At 49.5% G+C, this 20,815-nt stretch overlaps 1 protein-coding gene across 1 annotated transcript; it reads left to right on the plus strand.

Moving 5' to 3' along the window:
• Positions 1-3,202: 3,202 nt before the first annotated feature.
• Positions 3,203-20,452, plus strand: FOSL2 (FOS like 2, AP-1 transcription factor subunit). The gene is made up of 4 exons (XM_064708932.1): positions 3,203-3,377; positions 9,359-9,613; positions 13,214-13,321; positions 14,801-20,452. The coding sequence occupies exons 1-4, from the start codon at positions 3,279-3,281 to the stop codon at positions 15,308-15,310; spliced, it is 972 nt and encodes a 323-aa protein (XP_064565002.1). The 5' UTR covers positions 3,203-3,278; the 3' UTR covers positions 15,311-20,452.
• The last annotated feature ends 363 nt before the right edge of the window (positions 20,453-20,815 follow it).

The following is a 20,815-nucleotide window of genomic DNA, read 5'->3' on the forward strand; positions in this document are numbered from 1 at the left end:
TACATGTGTATTTTGGTAAAGCTTCAGCATCACATCTGATGGGTGTGGGTCAGGAGCTTTCGGAGGGCAAGGTGGTGCCGTCCAGCTGTGGAGGGAGGTTCATCACCCTGCAGGAGCTGAGGGCTTGGCCTCAGGTGTGCGTTCAGCTTCCTGCATTTCTTACAGGGCTTTTGACCTCAGGATTTACAAGTGTCAACTAATTGCATCCACATTAGCTGCAGCCAAATATTAAAACACCCCTTGAATGTCATTTCAAACGAGCTGTTCCCAGACTAGGTCTCATGCAAATTCGACAGGACAGGATAGATGTGCCAAAATTATGTTTGGATAAGGTTTGAAAACAACGTTCAAAATGAGCATGAGCTGAAACATGAGGAGGGCAGGTAGCTTAGGGTTAATGAACTGCTGAAGATAAAGTATAGAAACAATTCTAGGAGGAGGGATGAAAAGCACCTCTCTTTTCCTCTTGCAAAATGCTGCTACACTAATGCTCCAGCACCCCCATCTTGCTTCCCTGTTTCTGGTCGTCACTCTTTCCCTACAACAAATGCTTTTTTGCATTTCTTGTTGCTCAGCAGACTGGATTCTACAAGCCCACCAGCCTGATGTGAAACAGGACCAGAGCCAGGGTTGATGAGCTCAGGTGATGGCAGTGGTTCCTAACATTTGGTAAGCCTCAGAGCCAGCAGCATCCTTCACCTGAGGGGGAGGCAGAGCAGAGGGTGGTGACCAGTCAAAACCCAGCCACGGCTTTTGTTAAGTTTATTTATTTTGCTGCTTGTTTTACCCTTTCTCTCTTCATCTCTTGACAACTGCAGCCTGATTCCTCTCACATCTTGAACTAATTCTCTTTCCAGCAGAAAGCAGCATGTGCTGATCACCTGCCACCCCAGGGGAAAAACACATCACGGCCTCACTGTGCCTGCTAGAGCAGCTCTCCCCCTCCCCACCCCTCACTCCTAGTGCAGTTCGAGTTGGAAACACGGGTATATTTTTACAGCCCTTTCCCCACCTCCCCCGAAGTCAGGTGCAGCCTGAAATAGGCCAGCTAATTTGGAGAGGGAATTTCAATTGCCTGAATAATGAAGATGCTGAAAACTAAACTGCATCAGCAGGAATTTTAGTCCCAAATCCTGGGTCAGTGCTAAAAAATAACAGAGATCTGAAGACTTAGCCCCCACGGGGTGCTTCATTTCAGAGTTCCTTGAAGGGTCCAGGGTTGAGATGGGTGCTGCTTCTGCCTTCCAAGGAGCACAGTGTGAGTGGAGGAAAGCCCACTGCTTTCAGATGGGCTCCTGTGGGAAATCACTTTGTCCGTGAGACAGCTTAAATGGGATTTTATAGCTTGAACTTAGATGACTTCTCCCTCCCTACCAGCGAAAAGAACTTGCCCAGCGCTGGGCAAATCCTCCAGGGAGGGTGGAAACTAGACACTTGGTGTGTAGGAGCAGCATTTAAACAATCTGTGCAGTAGCATCACTGCTGTATTGGCTGCAGATCACCTCAGAGCCCGCGTTCTCTGTGTGCATGGCTCTGCTCTATCTGCTTCTGCCACCTTCCAGCCTGTGCTCGTCAGTGACCTGGCAATGCCAGAGCCTCCCGAGGCGAGCTGGTACAGTCCTTGTCCCACCAGTTCCTGCTGCAGGGGAGCCCAGGGCTGTCACCTGATGTTCCTGTGACATACTCTGGTTTGGAGACCTAGAGTGGCTCTGCAGATCCTAGGAGGATGGAGGAGTCCACTTAAAAACGAAAAATAAAGGTAAAGATTAAATAATTAAAAATTAAAGTAAGGGGGAGGGGAAGTAAGAATAGTTGTCAAATTTGAATAAGAATTAAAATAATAAATATATAATAGGAAAAATATTTTTAAATTAAAAAAATTAAAAATAATAGCACACTATTAGTAAATAAAAGAAAAATGTCGTTAATGAAAAGAAATTTAAAATTATAGAAGTAATAACTACGAACATACAAAATATAACACAAATATAATAAAAACAAAAGAAATAAAAATAAAATAATACTAGTTTAAGAATGGTATAAAATCTAGACGAGTCCAACGCTTGGTTTATTGATGCACTGAAAAACGGACCGAGCCCTGGGGCAACCCTGGTGCAGGGAGAAGGGCTGGATGGAGCTCCCCCCAGCCCCGTGGCGGAGCGGGCCGGTCCGTGGGGCCGGCAGCTCTGCGCCGTTTCCCGCAGCCACCCCCGCGTCCCTGTGCGGCGGTGCGCTGTCCCTTTAAATCCCGGCGGCCGGGCAGGGAATCCCTCTCGCAGCGCGTCATCCGCGGCAAGGAAACCCGCGCTCGCGTCGTGCGACGCAAATGACCATTTTTGGCAACGTGCGACAGCGGACGGCACCAAGCGGGGCGGGGGGAGGCGGGGCCTGCCGGGAACGGGCTCCGCGCTGCCCCCGCCGCTGCGCCCGCCCCGCCCGAGCCGCCCGGACCCCGGGGAGGGGCGGGCACGGCGGGGCGGGCGGCGCGGCGGGCGCGGCCGAGCGGGCGCCGTCCCCCCGCGGGCGGCCCGCCTCCCCCGCCGCGGCGGCAGGTGGGAGGCTCCGCGCGCCAAGGTGGGGCCGGTGCGCCGCGGGTTTGACGTGTGCGAGTGCACATGGTGCGGCGGCGGGCGGATAATAAGCGAGCGCGGCCGGGGCGATGCCATTGCTCTGAGTCACCGCGGGCGCGCGGAGCTCCCGCTCGCAGCGCCGCCGAGCCGCGGGGCGCAAGACCCGGCTGAGTCACCCCGCGCCGGGAAAAGGGGCGGCCGGTGTGTGGTGGTGGTGGAGGAGGAGGTTGGGGGGGCGGAGGAGAACCGCTCCGCCTGCAGCCCCCGGGCCCGGAGCCGCTCCGCCGGCGGGGCGAGTTTCGCCGGGCAGCGCGGAGAGAGGACATCGGCGAGCGCCCGCTTGCGCGCACGGCTCTGCTCCCGCCGCGCCGCCGAGTCCTGCCGTGCCGTCCCGTCCCGCAGGCGCTCGGCTGCCAACTGAGCCACTTTTATCATCATTGTTATTATTTTTATTTTTGTTATCTCTTTATTTTTAATTTTTTTTCCTTTTTAATTTTTTTTTTTTTTTACCTTTCCCCCCTCCACTTTCTTCCTCGTCTCCAAAGCCGTTTTTATTATTTTTGTCCCTCTCCGCGGCGAGCGTTGGGAGGCGAAAGGCAGGAGCCGAAGAGGTCGGGAGGGAGAAGGGGGCGGGGAGACGACGAGGGAGCGGCGGGTGTCGGTGTGGGAAGGCGGGGAGACGCGGCTCCCCCGGCCCGACCTCGGACCATGTACCAGGACTACCCCGGGAACTTCGACACCTCCTCCAGAGGCAGCAGCGGCTCCCCAGGACATCCCGAGACCTACTCGAGCGGCGCAGCCCAGCAGGTAGGGCCGGGGGCTGCCCCTCTCCCCCGGTGCCTCCGGGGGCGGCTCCGTGCGCTCCCGGGACGGGAGTTCACCGCCACGCCCGGGGAGCGGCCGGCGCTTCCTCCGCGGCGGAGGCACGGGCGCCCGGCGGAGAGGCGCCGGTGGCGGTGGCGCAGGCGGTGCCGGGGCGCGGGGCTGCCCGCAGCCGCCGCTCCGTCCCGCCGCCCTTAGCGGGGCGCTTCGCTTTCCTTCCCTCCGTGTCCGCCCGCCCCGGAGCGGGTGCCGCGACGCGTCCGGAGGGACGCTGACCGGAGCTCCCCGCCTGTCGGGCCGGGAGTGCTGCGGGAGCACGGCCTGCCCCGAGCGGGGACGTGCGGTGAGGGAGCGCCCGGCGAGCAGGGTCCGCTGGCCCGGCCCCAGGCGGAGCGGCGTGGCCGGGTGCCGGTACCGAGCCCCCGCCTGTCGGCCGGGCACCCGCGCAGCGCTGGGCCGGGACCCGCTCGGCAATCAAAGGGCTCCTACGGGCGACTTCTCTGCGAGGTCGGTAACGCGAATATAGGGGCGCACCGAACTCTTCCTCCTTCCTGCTTTTGTTCTTATTGGGAGCTTCTCGCTGTCCACGTTCATCGCGCCTGCCCGGGTGGTGCCCGGGGCTCGCCCGCAGCACTTTGGGCGGCTTCGCTGGGACTTTGGGAGGTGCCGCCCGAGTTATTCACGGAGCTGTCGCAGCCGCCGTGGAACACGGCGGGATGGCTGGAAGTGGGCTCTGGGTCTTTCCAGCGCCTGCGGTTGTCTGCCCGCTTCTCCCCCGTTAAACTTTGTCTCCGAGGTGCTGACAGTCTCTTTGCCTTTGCCATGGGCCCACGCTGGCAGCCCTGGGCCGGCGGCGTGCCGCCGTGCTCAGCGCTCTGCCCGCCCGCTCCTTGGTTCCGCCGCCGCTCTCCGGCCGGCCGCGGCTCTTTCCGAGCCGGAGTTTCCCGGGGCTCGCCGGAGCGCTCTCCGCGCTCCCCGGCCCCGCTCCCTACTCAAGCCCCACTACCGGGCGGCGCTTCGAGGATGGGGAATATTTCCTGTGGAAGCGGCGTGAATTCACGGACCTGAAAGCCCAGTCTTGTGGTTTGGGTTTTTTCTCTTTCATTTTCCTAAGAAAATACCTCGAAATTACTTATGTGCCTAGATCGACTAAATCTACCACTTCTGGGGAAGGCATTACACAATCGGACCAGTTATACAAACCTGGGTTATTTCATAACTTGTTTACATCAGCTGGCCCAGCCTCACTCTTTTTTTGCCTTTTCAGAGTTGGGCTTCTGACCCCCCCACCCCCCTTTTTCTCACAATGTTATTTCTTGTGTGGCTTGTACGAGCGAACTGGCAGTGTGAGCACAGTGTGGCCTTCGCATCAAGGAGTCATAGGATAATTAAAAGAGAAAAAAATAAAAAAAGGAAAAAAGTCCAGTCTTAAACTCTGCCAGCCGTACCAGCCCGTGACATTCCTCACATTAAAGAAGTTTTACCAGAAATGACTCGCTGCCGCTCCCCGCCTGCTCCAAACGCATCTCGTTGGTGCCCTCTGCGGGCTGCAGGCTGGGGTTTCCAGGGATTCTAGCTCCGATAAAGCTTATTCCCTGGTTTACAGTAAACGCTAGGACAGGGTGGGGGAGTGGGAAAGGGGGCTGAGAAGCTGGGAACGCCCGGCGAACTGCAAATTCTCACTCTCCCTTTCCTGCTGTGATTGAACAGCTGCTCTGGCTTCAAGCACTTGCTGCAGGAGGTCGAGAAACTCCGTCGCCGCTTCACGTTTGAGCTGTCACAGTCCGAGCAATAACTGGGTTTTCCCCTTTTTCTGGGGCTCCACGTCTTCCCCAGGCAGCTGGTGTGCGTGCCGTCTGATCCGGGGAGCAGAGCCCCGTTTCTAGGGTTACTATCTGAAACAGGGCTTTGAGCAGGACGTTGGCTTAGCGAGAACATAAATGTTTTCTTTAAGAATCCGGGAGATTTCTCAAGGCCTTGTGCTCCGTCTTTCCCTTGATCCTTACAGATGTTGTAGATTAGGATCAAATGTAAGCGTTGCCTTTACCCTAGCAGTTGGGCTGTTCTGCTGATTCTGGTCTATGGAGATCTGCAGTTTTATCACTACAGAAAATATGCATTGCTGAAATTTTTTCTTTATTGTGTTCTCTTTTTTTTTTCCCCAAAAGCAAGAAAAGATGCATCAGTCACATGCTTAAATGGAAACTGTGTCTCTGAGCCAAAACTTTGATGCTTTTTAATTATTTTTTTCCCATACAGGACAGCACTGGAACATTTTTCTTTTAAGTTGCGTGTCATGCTATTTTCCTAATCACTGACTTGCCATGTGGTAAACATAGACTTTAATGGGAAGAGTTTGTGTACTCTTTCAGAGTGGTCAAGTTTCCCCTGAGATTTTATAGCATTGTGTCCATTTTTCCTTCAGGGAGATGTTCAGCATAGGAGAGCCACAAGGGTCTTGTATTTATTGTAAGATCTATCACATATACCCTGTATTTGGTAACTGAGTAATCTTGAAGATGCTTTAGGATTTTTCTCAGTCGCTTTGTTGTTGGGTTTGATTTTATTTGTTCCCCCAGCCATTATACCCATTTCTCGACTGGTTTCTAGTGCTGCTCAGCACAGTTACAGATGGCAGTGAAGGTTCAGAGTGGACCAAAGAACACAGCAGGGTGCTCTATAGAAACCTTATATAAACCTTAAGGTGGAGAAAAGAAACACAAAGCCAAAGCTTGAAATGTCCCCGTGCTGTCTGTGCTGCTGAGCTGTGAGCTGCTAACGTAGTCTGCCCCTGCTTGTGGCAGGACTCGCTGGAGCCTCCCCTGACTGTGGATCTGAGAAGGCTCTCATCCAACCCCATATTTTTAAGGCAGAGTAGAGACTGACCTCAGTTCTTGGCACACTTAATAACAGGACTCTTTCTGTTTGCTGTTTAGTTGTTGGGGTTTTTTAATCATACCTTCATGTGTGTTTGCTTGGGTCAGGAGGGGAGCGGTGGGTTCGTGGCTGAGCGCGTGCTGCGTGTGTAGCCCTGCAATCTGCCTATCGCCTCATCTCTCTCTAGTGCACTGAACTCTTGTAGAGAGGAACGGCTGAAAGCTGGCACAGAGCTGCTTCCAGGAGCCTCTCGTGGGTCAGGAGAGGAGAGCTGTGCATGTCCTGAGAGGAGGAGGCAGCAGGGGGTCTGGAAAGTGGGCAGGTGGGTGAGGGCAGGCAGTGCTGTCAGGCTGGCAGGGCCATTGCCCCTCTCTGAGAGGAGGAGGGATGAGGGGAGCAAAGAAGGGGCTGCAGTTTGGGGGAAGTTCTGGCACTTCTGTGTGAGGAGGCTGGTGCTCAAAGGGGCCATGCAGGGGAGGGACAGGGAATTCGGGGCCTGCCACTGCGCATCCCAGGGGTCAGAGCTGACGGCACTGGGCAGAATGTGGGGCCCAGCAGCATTTTAGCATGGCAGAGCTGATCTGGTGCAGCGTCCTAGCAGGGAAAGCAAGGTAGGTGGGGAAAGCCTGATCAGTCAGGAAGAATTGCTTGTAAAACCTGGTGTTGGACTGAGCACACTGTGTCTGAAGACTCAAGCTGCCACAGCAGTGTGTCCCTTAATTATCCAGGAAAATGTGTCCCTTAGTTATCCAGGAAAAATACTGCCTTTGGAAAGTACAGAATACAGAATTAGGGTGTTTTTTTTTATTTCTAAAATATTTTGAGTTATTAGAAGGGAAGCTGGTGACAGAGTTGGGGCATGGCAGAGAGGAACTGGTCTCTTCCCCCCAGGTCTGCAGGCAAGCATTGTGGAGCTACAGAGGGATGTGGCTGAACTGAGCAACTCCCCTTTGCTGTCCTGGAGACCTCTGCTAGTTTTACTGAAGGGTCCTAGGTTGAATACAGGAGTGAATAGAAAGAGCACTTGCTTAGTCAACACTTGGAGCCTGATTTTTATGTCAGATTCTGGTATTTTATGTGGTTGATTTAGTGGTGGAACTGACTCTCACAACCTCTATTAGGAATTTTTAGCATGTTGTTGGGTGTTGGAGGCAAAGGTTAGCTCTGGAATGCCAGTGGTGTCTCTATGGCAAAGCACCAGAAGCTCTCTGGATGTTTCACAGTCATTGCTTTGTAGTGTCCCTGCAGGGAAGACAGGACATTTCCTCTCTGCTTTTTGGACATGAAAGGGAGGGTGGTGGCACAGATAGGCAATGGTCGTGGTAGGAGCCGCATGTGGATCTGGAAGTAGGGCTCACATCCCTTGAGTTGGGCTCGTGGTTCAACTGGGCTCGCACTTCCTCCCTTCTGGTGAGGTTTAGGTCCTCTTGTGTTCTGGTTATGGAGGCACCAACACATCCTCTTCTGTGCCATGTGGTCACAGCCTGCACCATGCAGAGCAAAGGAGGGGATTTGCACTCATAAATTCTGATGCAGCGTTGACAGTTTGTGGCTCGGGGCCTCTTTAACTAATTGGAGGAGGTGACATGGACTCTGAAATGTGGGATGAACTGAGGCTGTGTTGGACTCAAGCTCCAAGTGAATCTCTGAGGTGCTGTTGGGGGTTTTGCCAAAGGTCTTGGTACCAGTGTCATCCTCTCTGTGTAATTTCCCCGCCTGCTTAACTTGACTCACTCCTTCCTTCTCTCATCCTTCCTTGCTAGATTTTGAGCTGTTCAGAGGTGTAAGTCAGCAGTTGTCAGTATTCAGACTGGCTCTCCTGGTCTTCAGGTCTTGGCAGCTCGCTAGTGCTGGCCTGAAGTGCTGCAGCTATCAGCATGTGAAATACTATTTGCAGTAGCCTTGGTTTAACAAAGCTCTTAAGGTGCTTGACTAGGCACACCCTGAAAAGGAAATCTGTGTTGGTGTCCCTTATCTGGGACGCTTACCTGAGCTGAGGTCAGGCTGATGCAAGGGCTCTCACTCCTCTGGGAAGCCAGGTTGTTGACCCAAGAATGTGCATTTCTCATGGAGTCATTTCAAGGCTTACAGACCAGTGCTGGTAACAGCTGTGGGTCCTACAAGCCCTGTCCCTTGCTCAGTGATTGCTGGAGCAAGGCCTGTCTGTGAGTTAATTCCAGTCTAACCATTGAAAGCCTCCTGAAGGAGCTCAGCATAGACAAAAACATTCTTTCTCTCCTGCTTCCCCCTCCGGGGACAAGCGATTGTTTTCCTTGCAATTTAGTGCCAGCATATTATCCAGATGGATTTACCTCTGTCTGAAAGAAGGTGTACATGTATTTTGGAGGCGATCATTACCTGCTGCCTTGGTTTTACTGCTGCCTTGTTTTGTCTAGACAGTGCAGAGAGCTGCAGGGAACTTGTCCGATCTGAATCCTAAGACCTACTTTATAGGCTGCTATTAAAATACATATCCTCGCACGTAACCATCTCAGGGCTGGGCTCCTCGGTGAGCACAGAGCTACTGAAGGAGAAGCAGGCTGCTGTTCTTGCCATACCAAGCCCTATGTGGACCAAGCCCAAATTTCAGGGCAATCCTTTGGTGAAAGGAGGCTTTGCTCTGCTTGGTAATGGCATTTCAGAACTGAAGTTTCTCTTCCTTTTCTTTGGGCTTGAAGAGAAGTGTTTCTCTAGAAACTCCTTAATTCCCTTTTTGCTCCGTGCCGGAAGGAGTGGTGGGCACTGGCAGGAGGTGGCAGCAGTGGGGACGGTGCTGGGGAGGGGAGGCTGGCTTAGGGTATGCTGGGGAGCTGTGGGGGGAAGAGGAAAGGGGTTGGGAGAGGGCAGGGCTGCTCTGGAGGGGAAGTGCCTGAGCCCAGTGCCTTCCTCAGGGGTTGTGGCAGGCAGGGGCAGCTTAAGATGCTGCAGAGGCACCAGCTACTGGTGTTCTTGCTTCAGGTGCTGCTTTGATCCTCACCGGTGCTGCTCCTGAGGGCCTAGCAGGTTCTGGAGTAACCACTTATGTTCTGCTCTCATTGACAGTTTCTTCTGTGCTCTCTGTCCCTTTTCTCCTCTGTCTTTCCTCCTAGAAATTTCGAGTAGATATGCCAGGATCAGGCAGTGCTTTTATCCCTACGATCAACGCCATCACAACCAGCCAAGACCTGCAGTGGATGGTGCAGCCCACCGTCATCACCTCCATGTCAAGCCCTTACTCCCGCTCGCACCCCTACAGCCACCCGCTGCCCCCGCTGTCCTCGGTGGCCGGACACACGGCTCTGCAGCGTCCTGGGGTCATCAAAACCATCGGGACCACCGTGGGACGGAGACGGAGAGATGAGCAGGTAACTGCAGTGCCTTGGAAACAGACGTACAGAGACTTGCCCCCACTCCCTCACAAGATCTCCCGGCACCGCAGGGGAGCACTGAGGTCCATGGCTGGTGCTGTTCACATGCTGGGGTTTCTTAGGGTGGTGGAGGGTGTAAGCTGGAGGGTGACTTTTATGGCTGCCTCCTCATCATATGGTGAGATTTACCCAGTCTTCATCCAACACTTCACACCGCCAGCCCGCATTGCGGCTTGGTTTCAAAAGCAGGTGAAACTCTGAAGTTGAGCCCTGGGTTTCAGTTTGAGTGTCTCTGCCGCTCCAGGCAGAAGGAAACCTCCAAGAAAGCAGAGCAGCTTTCATGTAGGTCCTTTACAAATCTGACACCAAATTACATCAGCTAGTGTTTTCTGTCAGCTCTGTAGCTGCTAGCACAGCTCCAGTCTCCATTTGTGTGATGCCCCCAGCCCCAGCCAGCAGCACGCAGGGAGGAACAGCTTCCCTAGAGCACCTCAGCTCTAGTATGAAGAGCCTTCTGGAGGACTGGAGTCTAAATCCACCTTCCCACTACAAACTTGTAATTGATTGATCTTTTTGCAGCAGTTTGGTGGGGATCCCATAAGAGATTTTTCTGCTCCAAACACAGAGGTATTTTTGTAACTGGCATGAGGTGGCTTGTACCACTGCTGCCCTGTGCTCAGCCTCCTAATGGGATTATCAGGCTGGGACCCTGGATCTGGTGGACTAGGTGCAGGCATCTTATCTCCTGGAAATCAGCACTGTTGTTCTCCTCTTAGTAAGAATAAGCCTTCTCCAGGGCTGTCTGGTGAACAGCTATTCACAGTGCTAGGCTGATTTCTCTTTGAGTTTAGTCAGATCTGTTTCTTTTTTTTTTTAATCTCCCCAAGTTGTTCCCAAGCAGCATTTGTGTGGGTCGCTGTGGAGCAGCGCAGTGAGACACACGGCTCCAGACACAAGCGCGTGCTGTTGCGTGAGGTCTGTTTCTAATAAGACTCACCAGCCCTACTTTTACTTCTACGTCATCTGTTTTGATTCGCAGTCCGATTATTTTATGTGGAGTTGCTGTCTGGTTTAGGCCCAGGAGGTTAAAGTCAGAGTTTAGCCGTACCTCTGTGTGGGGAGCTGGTATGGCTGCAGTGAGGTCCCATTTCTGGGAGGAAGGATGGAGTAGCCGTGGTGGTTCAGTATGTGCCAGCCTTTTCCACCAGCTGGAGCTACTTCCCTGTTCCCTGCATGCAGGGCTGGTGTCCAAAGGCAAAGAAAGTCTCACAGAGCTGGAGGAATAATTAGCAACAACTAATTTGTTTGACAAATGCTGCCTCTGTGTTCACAAATTGGCCGTGAAGAGATCACCATATTCTCTGCTTTATTTGTTGTTCAGAGTTATTTGCTGAAGGATGCTTGCCAAGCAATTCCTGGCTTGTGGCTTGTTTGCAAGCCGTTCATTGTGGGTCATTCAGAGCCAAGTCCTTTTGATTAGACACGTGCTAAGGCAGTACCCGGGCTCTTTGCTGTGGCCCTTTGGCTCAGGTTTCCAGGGCTGGTGCTTTGAACACCACATCGGAGTGCCTTTTTGGAAAATCCCGTGTAACACTTTATGAAAAGAGCCTGTTTTGATGAACGTTCCTGACAGCGAATGCACGTATTGGGCTTGGACAAGCTACGAATAACGCATACAGCAGGGGCACAAAGAGTGCCAAATCCAACCACTTTCAAACAAATCCAGCAACCACTGATGGAATATTCCTTTTTAGACCTGGTAAAATGTTAAGAACATCCAGATTAGGGGCTACTGCCCTGCCTGTGCAATTTTTGCAAAGCAGTCTTTGAAACAGATAATTTTTAAATTACTGAAGGCCTTTGTAGTAGAAATTTTACTCCAAACATATTTCAATGAGATCTGTGCTTCCAAAGCATGAAAAGGCTCTTGAAAATTCTACACAGGGGCCCCAAGTCAGCATAGCTTCTGTGTGCATGCTCAGTGCTTTTCCATACTGTAGATATTTGTGTGGAAATACATTTTAACCCTACACTTGTGTGGGGTGGGAAGAGGGTGGGCAGAGCTGTAGCAGGGACAGCAGTGCCTGCAGGGGCTCCTTCCTGGGCGAAACATTCTGCCCAGCTGAATGGAGCTACCACCAGCCTTAGGATGGACATTGTGAGCTGCTGATGGAAAAAGCTTTTGGGCCTAAATTCTGTGTTCTGCAGTTCTAGAATTGCTTGTGTTGCTCAGTGAGCATCCAGGGGCTCATGTTACATGCAGGTGAAATCACAGGCACAGATCAGATTCTGAAAAAAGCAGATATGAACGAGCTGAATGCCCAGAGGCTGAAGTTAACTTACTGAAACTGCAAACATCAAAATTAGGGAGACAGAGCAAGCCAAAACAATCTAGGCTGAGGTTGCAGTAAAACTAACACTAAAAAGAAAAGATAGTAAAATTGTGAATGTCTCATTTGTGATATTGACAATCCGTGAAGATATTAAAATTGAAGCTCCTCTGAAGAGGAGGAGCTGGGTGGTGTTTCTTACCATTCTGTGTTGGCACTCTGTGAGATGTGATGTGTGCTTTGCCAGGTGTCAGGGTTTTGCTTTCATTTACAGTCACCAGGCCAGAGTCCCTGCAGCACACATGGGCTGGGTGAGGCTGAAGTGTAGGGCACAAGGTTGGAGTCAAGGGCTGGGCACGTGCCCTGGATCCCCGTGGCTCCTGCTGGATCCCCGTGCTGCTCTGTCTGCATGGATCCTGCTGGATCCCCGTGCTGCTCTGTCTGCACAGCTTCTCATGCTGGGTGCCACAGCCCACTCTGTGCCCTGCTGAACTGGCTCCTTGGCTGTGGCCATGGCCCAAACCTATCTGCTGCTGCTGGGGTTTGTAAAGCCTTGTCTCAAACCCCCAGAACCAGGCATAGCTTTGACCATGTCTTGCAAGCTCCCGTTCACTTCCTCTGGTTTCGCAAGAGTGTAGCTGGATGGGTTTCTATGGAATTGCTCCTGATTTACATCAGTGAGGATGTCAGCTGGCCTCAGGAAGCCCTTGATATCACTGGAGCCTTGCCTGCTGATGCAAGAAGCAGTGTGTTATCTCGCTGAGTGCTCAAAAATCTGAGGTCAGATTTTTGGGTGGTATAAATCATTGTTGCTTCACGGATTTCATGAGAGCTCTGCTGATTTCCCTGTCTCCCCCTATACACCATCCCGACCTTCAAGAGATCAACTATTTTTGTGTGGGAAGGAGCAGATATTTTCTTTCAAGAAAGAGGCACTTACAACATTGTGCTCTGGTTTTGCTTAACATACCACCCAAGTTGTGAAACAATCAGAGCATCTTTTATCTGTTTGGCCTTGGTGCAGATTCACTGTCCTCTTACACAATCTTCTCCCTGTGCCCTGCTCCTTCTCCTCTCCCTTCTGCTAAGACCTGGTGCAGGCAGAGATACTGTGTGCTTTCATCTTCTGCTGACATCAGTGACAAGGGGGAGTGCTCAGCATCCTGCTGGATCAGGCTTTTTTCCTTTGCATTGTGGTTAAATCCTCACAAACTTAAAGGAATGCCTTGCTCAGATCTGATTGGATTTTCTTGGCACTTGCCCACAGCTGTCGCCTGAGGAAGAAGAGAAGCGAAGGATCCGGAGAGAGAGGAACAAGCTGGCAGCTGCTAAGTGTCGTAACAGGCGTCGAGAGCTAACAGAGAAACTCCAGGCGGTACGTGCCCTGCGTGCATTTCTCCTTCCTTGTCACACACCCTTCCAACCAGCTCCAAGGGCATTGCTCTTCCTCCACCAGCACGTTGGAGGAAGATGCTGCAAACAGACTCTGCCTTCTTCATCCAAGGCTACCCAAGGGTACTGCTGCTACATCAACAGCTGCTGATGAGGGGGACTTGGCCCTGGAGCTTAGGACCCTAAAATTCTCTGTGCTCAGTGCCTAAAATGTCCTAGGAGCTCTGTTCCCTTCTTACCTCTCAACTAGCACAAGTCTCCCTGACTCTGGTCATCTTTCATAAGACACTGTGTGCCTAAAGGCAGGTTTTAAGGACAAGAACACTGAAGAAGAAGGATCACCTGAAAGCCATAGAAAACAAGGGAGATGTTGTGTGTACCTGTCAGAGCTATACCCTTTAGGCTTACTCCTCCTTTGGAGGTGAGGTAGTAACTGACTTCCTTCAGAAAGGAAGCAGCACAGAGATGTGTGCCCTGATGCTGTACAAGTAATAATTAGTAAAGCTGGAGAAGGTAGAGCTGAGCATAAGAACCAAAGGGTAAGGCCCTGGTTGAAGAGAAGACAAGATTGGGTTGTGTGAAATAAGCTGAAGGAAAGGCTCCAGTGCTCCTGGTCAAGAACCAGCCTGGCTTTATCCAATGATCTTGTTACCAAGCACAGCAGCAGTGAAAGCACACCTGTGAAATGTGCTGCTGCCTCAGATTAGGAGGTGTTCTCAGTGGAGGGGAGGCAGGACGTCCTATAGAAATGTCGTGACTAAGGTGATACAAGTGAGAGGAGTGTGCAGAGTGGTTAGTCATGTCCTGAAGGGCTGAGTGTGAGTTTTGTGAAGTTATGAGCTCCTCACATGGGAAGGTCCTAACTGCTCCCAGGCTGACTGTGATCCATCTGTGTGATGTGACCACAGGAAAGATAAATGTATTAATAGTGGATGCATCAGGGGGTGATCCAGTGTTGGTGCTTTGGGCAGGAGTTAGACAAGTGTCAGCCCTAATCTGGAATATGCACTACAGAAATAAAATGGAAACAGTTTAGAAACTGCTATACACTACCTCTGTCAAAGTGAAAAGAATTTTACTAGTCTAACATGAAAAAACAATGGAAGGAGATCTGGGTCCTCTGCTAAAGTGTCTGTCAGGCAGACAGCAAGGGAGAAGATTGAAGTCACAGGCCAAGACAGAGTGGCAAAAACTAGCCATCAGAAAATTAAGGCAAGTTCACGAGATTCTTTATAACGTTTATAACACCTTAGATTGGTGATGTTTGGGAATAGCCTACAAATAGGCATGTGAAACACAAGATGCTTGTCTGGCAGTGACCTGGTGTCTGCTTGGCTCATGAAGAGTCTGGGATGTATCTGCCCGTGCCAGATGGGATCTGGACTTGGTGGCCCTGTTCCAGGTGAGGAGTAGTTCTAGAGCCTCTGCTATTTTTATTTATTTATTCCCCTTTTGTCTGCAGGAAACTGAAGTACTGGAGGAGGAGAAGTCGGTGCTGCAAAAGGAGATTGCTGAGCTCCAGAAGGAGAAGGAGAAGCTGGAGTTTATGCTGGTGGCTCACAGCCCTGTGTGCAAAATCAGCCCCGAGGAACGCCGCAGCCCACCATCCAGCAGCCTCCAGAGCATTCGGACTGGAGCAAGTGGAGCCGTGGTGGTGAAGCAGGAGCCTGTGGAGGAAGAGATCCCATCTTCCTCTTTGGTCCTTGACAAAGCCCAGAGGTCTGTCATTAAGCCCATCAGCATTGCTGGAGGTTTTTATGGGGAGGAGGCACTCAACACTCCCATTGTGGTGACCTCAACACCAGCCATCACTCCTGGCTCTTCCAACTTGGTGTTCACCTACCCCAACGTGTTGGATCAGGAGTCTCCTCTCTCCCCTTCTGAGTCCTGCTCCAAAGCTCACCGGAGGAGCAGCAGCAGTGGGGACCAGTCCTCAGATTCCTTGAACTCTCCCACCTTGCTGGCGTTGTAATCCCCCTGCGGCCCCCCATTTTGCCAATGTGTTACATCCCCCACAGCACCATGGGGGGAGCCCCCTCCGTGGGATTAGAGACAGGCACAGGATCGTTGAAGCACAAGGGCAGCAAGAACAAGGATGGGGAAGTGCTACAGCTCCAGGAAGGAGAGTGAGGACCAACGCCAGCTCCCTGGAGGCAGGAAACGGCAAGGGTGGGACTGACGCCAGGGCTGTTTGGAGAGGGTGATGTCCGCTCTGTAGGGACTGCCTTGGAAAGCTCTTTGTGGCCGTAGCGGACCTCGGGAGCGCTCCTGGCCAGGACTGAAGCGAGCTGCAGACAGTTGCTAGTCGTCCCTTTCCTTTGTGGATTGACTGGAGCGGTAGTGCTCTGTGCTTAAATCATTCTGGGTAGTTGATCTTACAACTTCTCTCTTGCGTGCTCGCTCTTTTCTCTCTCTCTCTTTGCATATAATTTCCAATGTTGTCGATCCCATTACATTTCACTCAGTTGCTCTGAACTCTAAAGTCTAATTAGGATCTTTGCTCTTGGGAATAGCTGTGGGAAACACGTAGGGTTGCCCAGACAGGAGGATGACAGCTGGAAGGACCAGGAGACAAGGGGGACCAAGAGGAGCCCAAGAGCTCAGCAGCAAGGGCAGAGCTTGTAGTCTCTAGCCTGAGGCACAGAGACAGAAGTCTCATGGTGAAACCTTTCTTTTTAAAAATGTGGATATATTTATCCCCTTGGGCTCCTCCAAAAACCAAGTTAGCATCTCAGGGCCAAAGTAGCATCAGAAAAGCTGCTGGGCTGGCACTTACCAGTCACTGGCAGGGTTTTACCCTAGTTTGCTGGATATCAAGTCTGCTGCTTGTTGTTTACTTTTCCTGGGCTGCCTGCTGTCTAGGGAGCATTACATCTTCCTTCCCATCAGGGCTCCTGACTCAGAGGCTGATCTCTTCCTGTTAGTAAATCTTCCCCTCCCCTTGGCCGTATTTGCAGAACATGGTACAAAAAAAAGAGGTGGCACCACATGCCTATAAATCTAGGATGGAGACAGGCAGCAGCTGAGACAGTGAAATTAGCTGGCTGTACCCTTGCTGATTTTTTCATTGTTGGGAAACAGAGCAGCACATATCTACCAGCACAGCACAGGCCACAAGGCCCCAGCTCCTGACCAGGCAGGAATGGCATGGATAAAGTGTTGACCTGTTTGAACTAAAACAGAGCTTCTGACAAGCTCTGGCAAATGACAAATTGACAGCTGAGGGAAATCGATTAGCATTATTTGCACCTTGGTCTTTGGCCTCTGGTTTTTCTTTACATTTTCTTTGCAGATTGATCTTTTGTGGTGGTTGATTGGCCTGAAGACAAAGAATCAAACCAAAGGGCTCTTTCCCTAGTCTTGGGTCCTTCTCTAGCCTGTGGGCTTGACTGCTACTACTAAGTGCTCAGAGAGAGCACAAGCTCTCCAGTGCTCATGTTCACTACTGAAAATGTGTGTAATCTATTTCCACTTGGACCCAAGCTCAATTCCTATTGATATCAAAGTACTGGCAAACCATGACCCTGTGCACACTAGGATTGCCCAGCTTGCCATCTAAACCACTTAGGAGATAGCTCTTTGGTCCTGCCTATTGAAGCTGTGGTGGCAGCTATTTATTTTTATTTAGTTTGTCTTTTTCTTTTATACACACATACACACACACATATATATATGTAGATATAATTGTTTTTTTTTTTTTTAATCAGCTGAAACTGTGGCGTTTCTTGTTCAGGCTGGACCTGGAGAAATGCAGGATACAATTATACAATTATAGGGCTAGTCATATAAGATGCAAAACTGCTGCAGTCCCCAGCAACTCCACTGGGAATTAATAGGTTTCAGTCTTGTGGAACTGGGACTTTACTCAGCAGGGCTAACTTCCCTCAAACTCTGGCCACTGCCCATTCCTTGAATCCATTCAATGGGACACTATTCTGGCTCTAAAGGTGGACTTTGGCTTTTTTATTATAACCATTATTTTTAACCCAAGTATTTACCAAACCTGCCAGAAATATGTTAGGGATCCTTTTTGCTTCATAAAGCTGATTGGATTCAGGCTTTTTCTGTATTGCTGGAACACATCCAATTTGATATTGGTGCTAGAAGTTTCAAATGGAGCTCACACAGTAAGTAAAATTAGTAAAGGAGTTGTATTGTCCTTACATATACATCAGAATTTCCTTTTTAATAAAGTAGATCTTAAATTTCCCATAGTTAGCACAAAGGATCCACTTTTCCTAGGGTTTTACATAGATGATACTACTTCAGGTGAAACTCCAGCTTCTCTGTTTCCATTTTGCCAAATGCTTGTTTGGGCCACTCTGGACTGAGAATCTAAAACTGTTAATAAAACATCTCTGCATGTCATTTCCACACATTTTTGAGGAGAACAACCCTGACAAGTGGTGGGTGAGTTTTAAAATGATGCAGCTACTTTTGAGGCTAGCTGACCAGGACTGCTGTCTCCTGTGAGATCAGAAACATCCACCTCTTGTAGGGGTTTCAAGAAGTCTGCTGTCTCCTCAGATCTAACTGGTGGAACAACAAAAACCTACCTTTGCTTCTGGTCACTGAATCATTGCCAAAAGGAGCTGCAGCTGGTCCTTGTCCACTGCCCTCCTGCCTGGTTATTGACCTGCTCAGAGACTGAACAAGATGCTTCCCTTTCCTGACCTGTGATACTGATGGGAGCCATGTGAAACTCCTCAAAAAAGAGGATTATTTTCCACTGTTTGGAAAAAGCCCCAGATACCTTGTGCCTGTCTGTTTTCTCCCTCAAGTCTCTCAAAGAATATCTGTGTTGGGATTGCTGGTCTCCAGCCTTTTGTGTTTTGTGGATCAGCCTTAACTTTTGTTTAGTTTCTGGCAGGCAGGTACAACTTCATTCCCATTTTGGTCTGGCCCTACATTATTCTTTTAGTGTTTTCTGGTGTGCTCCTTGGGAACTGATTGTCCTTCCCAGGCCCAAATGTTATTTTCCATGAGTACCTTCCCTGCTGATTCCTAAATGTAGTGTCTCCATGTTCTGCATGTAGTGGGGATATGGGAGCTGTTATACCTAGTGCTGACAGAGTTAAAGTCAATAGAAAAAGGCCCAGGGAAGTTCAGCTGGTATTGGGTCAGCCCCCTGGTGACTGGCCCAACAAAGCCTCTCCTAACATCCTAAATTAATCAATGCCAAACTGGGAGGAGTAGTAACAGCTGCATTGAAGGAAACTTTCAGCTTCTAGGTGATGTTTGCTATTCCAGTTTAGCCCTCATTCCTCCTTCTCCTTTCCCAGTTGTGGCATTGCCTTCATATTCCTTTCTTGTAGATGTGGAGACTGGGTAAGTCTCAATCCACTTGTGGTGTGATGGGATTTGGGACCAACATGCTGGGGACAGTAGCTCTCTGTTGTGTTTTTATAATTATTATTTAAATGATCTATTTAGTTCATCTGAACCTTTAATTTTGCTGCTTACTGTATGTAGGATCCACCTGGCCTTCATCCTAAATGAAAAGAAAAAAACAAAATGAAAACAAACCTAAGACACCTCCCTTCTCCCTGGTCTCTTATTATTTATTGGCAGGCAGCCGTCTTGTGCCTGCTCCAGCAGATCTGCCCGCCATTAATTTAACATCCACCCAAATCACATTCCTGGTGTTTGGTTGTTGCTTTTTTTTTTTTTTTTTTCCTTTTGGTTGTTGCTTTTTTCATTTTAAAACAGACTTCTGAAATGTAAGAAATCTTACTATCATGACACAAATAATTTTCATTAGGAAGGCCAAGTCAAACATTTTAAGAGGTGGGGGGAACAATATACATTTATTTCTTATTTATTTATCATGTTTACATCTTTTGTTTTTCTGTTCAGGACTTGGATATAATAAAGAAAGCATTAAAAATACTACAATCTTCCTTTTTTTTAAGGCTAATAATTTTTTTTGATTCCTTAAATAAAATGATCTGAGTTTTGTTGTTGTCTGTATAAAATGTAAAAAGAGATATGTTTTTAAAGATGCATTATCATTCCTCTGTGAACAGTAGGTGGAGTTCAGGACAAATCTCAGAGTACAAGATAATAATAAAACCCAATCCTGTTTTACTTAATTGTTCCCCTCCTATCCTGTATGATTAAAGGGTTATTCCACTTTCTTGTTTGTGGTTACTTGATGTTAAAACCATATTAAAATGTGTAGGAAATAGGTATCCAATTGTTTTTGCTCAGTGAGAGGATAAACTGTTGTATATATCTTGATATACTGTGTAGTTCAAAGTAACATCAGTAAGGGATAGTGCATCTTTATTAGAGAGATAAGTTACTAGTGTCACTAAAGTCTGCTTTAAGATCCTCAGATACAGAAAGGGCCTGGTTCTGATTCCACTCACGTGGGACAAACTGAAAGCATCAGCAGCCTTTTGCTGCTGTGAGGCAGGTGTCAGTAGTGAAATGAAGTCTCAGTGACTAACAGGTGACCATGAGGATTGTTGAAGGTTTGGGGGCGCCATTATCTTTTTTTCCTCAGAAGTTTTAGATCATGGGTTTTCTTTTTTACTGTCTGTCTGCAGTGAAACAGTTTCTGCCACAGAGGTTCTTAAAGATGACTGCTGAAGTGGGACCTTTCTTTGCTCGTAGTGGTCTTGATGTCGTTCTTGCAGTCCTGGGGAATTTCAGCCCTGAGGCATTCTCTCTGGTGTTGTCTCTTTTCTGTTCTTGTTATTTTACTGAATTACAGGCCTACAGTATTTGCACTAAAACAAAAAGCTTGTTTAGAGAAAGCTTGCTGCTACAAAAGAAAGAACGTATTAAAATGGTTTTGCTTTTACAATTTTAACTGAGTAGCATTTTGTAGAATAAAATCAATCTAGACTGAAAAGAAAAAATGACTTTTCTTTTTTCCTCTGCACCTTCTCCCCCCACATTTTTTTCTTTTCATCCAATTCCTCAGTGGTATGATGTTCCCCCCTTCTCTTTTGGTGCTCAGTTGTAATGATTGGCTGTATTGTTGACTATGCTGCTGACAGTTATGACACTTGTAAATCTTGTTTTAATGACATTGTGGACACTTTTGTATAGCAAGAACTAACTGGAGTTCTCTCTGTTAATTGAAGTCATTAAAAAGCTCCCTTTGCCATGAACAATGACAAGCTCGCATGTTGCTTCACTGCGAACAAATGGGTCCAGCATTGCCAGGTGCCTGGCTGCAGCACAGTTCAAGGCTTCTTTCACAAGAGCAGCTGCAATCCCCACAGCTGCTACCTGCAACAATGGTAGATGGGGCAGAGCCTAGCAGAGCAGCCCACCTGGGCTAAAAGGCAAATAAAGCACTAATCCTTTCATCTTAGCTTCAAAAAGGAAAGGGATAGAGGTAAAAAATGTGTGCTGACTTTTGTTGTTTGTTTGTTTTAAATCTCCTCAACCAGAAGGAGTCAAAGCTTCTGCTCTGAAAACTTGGGGTGGGGAGCAGCATGGTTGCTTCATTGGCAGCAAGGAG

The sequence above is a fragment of the Zonotrichia leucophrys genome, chromosome 3 (genome assembly GCF_028769735.1).
Source record: "Zonotrichia leucophrys gambelii isolate GWCS_2022_RI chromosome 3, RI_Zleu_2.0, whole genome shotgun sequence".
In the NCBI taxonomy this organism is placed as follows: domain Eukaryota; kingdom Metazoa; phylum Chordata; class Aves; order Passeriformes; family Passerellidae; genus Zonotrichia; species Zonotrichia leucophrys.